Here is a 5,271-nt window from a genome sequence, read left to right as displayed (position 1 = left end):
TTCTCCTCCCCCAACTAAGCTTCACGTTCAAGAAAGCACATGATTGCAATTTTGTATTTTACATTTGTTTTTTATGTGTTTGTTTATTCATATTCCTATTTGCCCTCATTTGCAATCTTCTTGTGAAACATCATTCATAGTCAAAAGCTAGAGCAATTTGAAGAGTTGGGAAAGAGGTATAAAGAGGGAATACTTTGGAGTTTGGGCTTTTTTTCTTCTTTGTTTTATCTCTTTTTACATCTTTTGAGAGTATTGTTTCTTCTGGGAATTGGGAATTTTTTTCTTTTCATTTTCCTTTGCTTCTTTAATTATGCCTCTCTCTGCCCTCTTCTTCTCTATTTCTGTAATGGGGTTTTAGTGAAATAGAGCCAGAGAGGGAACTGAGAGAGGGAACTGAGAGAGAGATTGTGTGTTTGTTAAAATGGGGTTCTCGAATGATTGTCAGTTTTTTTTTCAGAAGAAGTGACCTTATACTTGTGTATCTCTCTGCCCAACTTCGATATGAGGTTATTAAGGAAGGAGATAAAGGAAGAAGAAGGGAGAGAGAAAAGGTAGAAAAGACTTGATTGTTGGGATGAGTATGAAGATGCAGCAGAGCCACCACTCAGTGGCTGTAAGATTTAATGAGCAAATTGGAAGTAAAAAAGGGTCCACATTTATTCAAGCCAAGAGGGATTGGCTTCCTAAGTTTCTATTGCTCTGGTTCTGTTGGTGGCATTCATCAGTATGTTAATCTACAAGGGAATGGATGCTGATAACAAAGTTAGAAGAAAGGAAGTTCTGGGAAGTATGTGTGACCAGAGGGCAAGGATGCTTCAGGATCAATTTAGTGTCAGTGTCAACCATGTCCATGCTTTGGCCATTCTCATTTCCACTTTCCACTACTCCAAAAATGTATCAGCAATTGATCAGGTATTTGTGTTTCGATTTCTGTCTTTGATTCACCTCAGTTGGTTAGGGTTAAGATTAAGGGATAATTCATTTTTTTGTTTCAGCTAGGAATTACCTTGATGTCTTGATTTTTAGTTTTTTAGGGGTGTTTGGTTGGTTTTAAATGCAGGAAACTTTTGCTGAGTACACAGCCCGAACAGCTTTCGAGCGGCCTTTGCTTAGTGGAGTGGCATTTGCGCAAAGAGTGGTGCACTTTGAGCGAGAAAAATTTGAGAAGCAGCATGGGTGGACTATAAAAACAATGGAAAGGGAACCATCACCTATAAAGGATGAGTATGCGCCAGTCATATTTTCCCAGGAGACAGTTTCCTATATCGAATCTCTTGATATGATGTCTGGAGAGGTAGTTTAAATTGTAATCATATAGGCTTAGTTGTTTATATCTTCATTGGGTGTTTCTTTCTTGTTTGGACTTGGTACTTGCAAATATAATTTGAACTTTCTTTTTTGAATGCATTGCAATGTAGGAGGACCGTGAGAACATTTTGAGGTCAAGAGAAACAGGTAAAGCTGTTTTAACGAGCCCTTTCAGGCTGCTGGGTTCTCATCATCTTGGAGTTGTGCTGACAATACCTGTTTATAAAACTAAGCTTCCTCTAAATCCAACAATGGATGAACGAACACGAGCAACGGCAGGGTAAGCTCAATAAATAGTTCTACTTTTTCTTGTGTGTGTGTGAGAGAGAGAGAGAGAGAGGGGGGGGGGGGGGGGGGGTGGAACCAGCTTTCATAAATGTGGTGAGAATCTGCTCGCACTGAAATGAGTGAGAGTACAAAGAGATGACTCTAGCGAAATACAGATTGTTCTGAAAGGAACCTCAAAAAAGAAAGAATTACAAGAAAAGGCTACAGGGGGTGGAACCAGCTTTCATAAATGTGGTGAGAATCTGCTCGCACTGAAATGAGTGAGAGTACAAAGAGATGACTCTAGCGAAATACAGATTGTTCTGAAAGGAACCTCAAAAAAGAAAGAATTACAAGAAAAGGCTACAAAATTCGGGTTCATGAAAGTTAGAGCTTGTAGTGTGCTGTCCTGACCCAGACTACAAACTTTGTATCCCCTCTTTTCCTTTCAAAATTTCTCCCGCCTCTTTCTATGTAGATGATCTGTTCAATAGTAAAATTGTCACAGTGCCGAATAAATTTCTGCTTGGGATTTGCATTTCATAAGAGCCTGCAAAACACTACCTCGAGAAATTTCATATTTTTTACTTTCCTATGGAGGCTTGCTTATTTTCTGTGAAGTCAACTTGTCCAAAATGCTAGTGTTTCAATTTGAATACTTGCTGTACTGAAGTGAATGCTAGAGAAAATATAGCCCATTAGAAGTTATCTTAAAAAAAATGTGACTGTATGTATGATTTTCCTAGCAAGGAAAGAAAAGAGAGAATATATTACTCCTAGCACAAGCAACCAAGCACAGAAGGCAAAAATATATATTTGTGTAATCAAGGTTAAACCGTTCATTCAAACAAGCAGTATCCACGGCTACAGTTCCTTGTAATGAAAACCAAAGAGGAAAAGGTCTAGCTGTTCAGAGGATGAAATCAATTTGCTCTGTATATTCTCGAGTTGAAAATTGGTGTTGACTGTTGAATAAGCACCATGGGAAAAAACAATGATAGGAAACTTGAGATCGTCAAGTCAACTTAAGGGGTTGCTTTAACACTTTCTGTTCTACCATATTATTTAATGCCACTATCTCTTGGCCCTCTCAAATAGTAGTGTGGAAAATTATAACCCCTAATGTAATTGTGTATAGGTTTATATAAAAAGTTTTGTACCAAATGTTGATGAATTGCTAAGGCATTTATCGTCAAATATTGTCAATGAGGTTGTTGCTAAATTTTGGTTAAACTTGCATCTCTAGGCCTCAGTTCTCAATTTGTATGATAAGGCGAAGGACAATTCACAGAAATATGCTTATTTTCTGGATCAAGGACACAACGCATACATGTGCAGACATGTCATACCTTCAATATAATTAGTGTGATTTTTAGTCTGTTACGCGGTGGAAATATATCCTCTCTGATTATGCTGTTGCAGTTCATTGTCCATTGCCATCAACTCACATTGGATGTCAATAAAAAGATTTCTAGAATATTGTTCATTTTTACCTTGATGCTATTTATATTTCAAATGAATCTTACAATCTTTCTAATGCCTAATTCTATAGAAATTTATGGCAGAAGTTTCATTTATAGCTGAAAGATAACGGTCACAACTGAGGAGCTTGTCTCCCAGACTTTTGTCAACTTCCTTCTTACTTGCTACTATTTACTTATATTGCTTAATCCCATTGCTTCCATTTATGATCCTCCCTTAGATAAGCTAGCTAAGTGAATCTAATTGTTTGTACCTTAGTTTGCATGAATTTCTTGGTAGAGAGATTTATTCTCAAAACATGTTATTGTAGTCTAATATTTTGATAGAATGAGAGACTAGTTCTCATGTTATTTTGGTTGTGATTTCTCTTTGATGGTTTTATAATATTTTGTAAAGCTACCTTGGTGGAGCATTTGATGTGGAGTCGCTTGTGGAAAATTTACTTGGACAACTTGCTGGAAATCAGGCGATTTTGGTGAATGTATACGATGTCACAAACTACTCTGATCCCCTAGTAATGTATGGTCATCAATATGAAGATGGTGACATGTCTCTTTCACATGAGAGCAAACTAGATTTTGGAGATCCATTTAGGAAGCATCAGATGATATGCAGGTAACTGTGATGAGCATCAAATGTTTGAATTATAGCTAGAATACATTTTTGCATTTTCCCATTGAATTCTTATGGTTGGAATTTTGAGCAGATATCATCAGAAAGCACCAACATTATGGACGGCACTTACTACTGCATTCTTATTCTTTGTGATTGGATTGTTAGTGGGATATATCTTATACGGTGCAGCAACTCATATTGTTAAAGTGGAGGATGATTTTCATGAAATGCAAGAACTGAAAGTTCGAGCCGAAGCTGCTGATATTGCAAAATCTCAGGTATTTCTTAAAGCCTTTCATTCCCCAATTTCATGCTACAATTTTCTGATTTAGCCTTTTCAATATTATGCCAGTTTCTCGCCACAGTCTCTCATGAAATAAGGACACCCATGAATGGCATCCTTGGTGAGTATTTATCTTCGATGAAATTCTTTTGGAAGAGTACTAGTTATTAGATGCGTATATCCAACAGCTTTATTTGGAAAGACAATGGGGTATTTCGAAATATTATTAATAGAGAAAGGGTACATAGTAATTAAAGAGCTTTAAGTTGGAGTAGGTTTTAAATTGAGGGAGTGGGAGGAGACGAAGATATGTAGATAGGTAATGCTGTAGCTGTTTGAGCTTGAGTGTGCTTAAGAGAGAGAAGGTACATTGTCCACGTACCTCAATTTGGAGTCATCTTTCTGTTTATTCTTCCTTATTGATATACATCTCTGGATTCCATCAAATTGGCTTCTATTTTCAATTGTAGGAATGCTTGCTTTACTTCTTGATACTGAGCTGAGTTCAACTCAAAGGGATTATGCTCAAACTGCTCAGGCCTGTGGAAAAGCACTGATAGCGTTAATAAATGAGGTGCTTGACCGGGCAAAAATTGAAGCTGGGAAGTTGGAGCTTGAAGCGGTTCCTTTCGACCTTAGATTGATACTAGATGATGTTTTGTCTTTGTTTTCTGAAAAGTCAAGACACAAGGGAGTTGAGGTAAGATCCCAAAGCATCTTTCTTATGTTTTATTTTTAAAAAAGAAATGAACTTTTTATTGAATAAATGAAAAGAGGTGAATATATACTCAAAGATACAAACTACAGAATTGAAAACAAGTGTTTTTCCTTATTTACTGTAAATATTTTCTAACACAGCACCTGATTATGGATGAATGAAGCTTTCTCCTTGATATAAACAAAATCCGGATCGGTCTTATGGATGATTACTTTATTATCCTTATGATTGTTTCTAAATGACTTCTGAGAACCTGTGATTAATCTTGCTCTCTTATCTTCTTTTGCCATGGTGGCTTTTGTGCGTTTCTGGATGGCTGTTTCCATGGTCTGCTCCTTTTATTCCACTAATTGTGGACAATCTGCTCCTTCTATTCAACTAATTGTGGACATGAAGTTGGCAGTATTCGTTTCTGACAAAGTTCCTGAAATTGTTATGGGAGATCCTGGAAGGTTCAGACAAGTAATCACAAATCTCGTGGGTAACTCTGTGAAAGTAAGTTTTCTTCCATTCTCGCCCAAGTCACCCTAATAGTTCTTATGAATCATTTTCATCGAACTTTCTCACTATTTTAATGTCTTTCTTACTGCACTTTGCT

At 36.9% G+C, this 5,271-nt stretch overlaps 1 protein-coding gene across 1 annotated transcript; it reads left to right on the top strand.

The window, feature by feature from the left end:
• Positions 1–574: 574 nt before the first annotated feature.
• Positions 575–5,246, top strand: LOC116406348 (histidine kinase 4-like). The gene is given in 9 exon segments (XM_031890065.1): positions 575–701; positions 704–912; positions 1,061–1,294; positions 1,419–1,588; positions 3,454–3,672; positions 3,764–3,950; positions 4,025–4,076; positions 4,426–4,655; positions 5,070–5,246. Coding segments are annotated over 9 exon segments (1,563 nt in total). The 3' UTR covers positions 5,205–5,246.
• Positions 5,247–5,271: the final 25 nt, after the last annotated feature.

The sequence above is a fragment of the Cucumis sativus genome, unplaced genomic scaffold, assembly GCF_000004075.3.
Source record: "Cucumis sativus cultivar 9930 unplaced genomic scaffold, Cucumber_9930_V3 scaffold91, whole genome shotgun sequence".
Lineage (NCBI taxonomy): Eukaryota > Viridiplantae > Streptophyta > Magnoliopsida > Cucurbitales > Cucurbitaceae > Cucumis > Cucumis sativus.
Note: the sequence above shows the minus strand (reverse complement) of the source record. Positions and strands in the feature narration are given on the sequence as shown.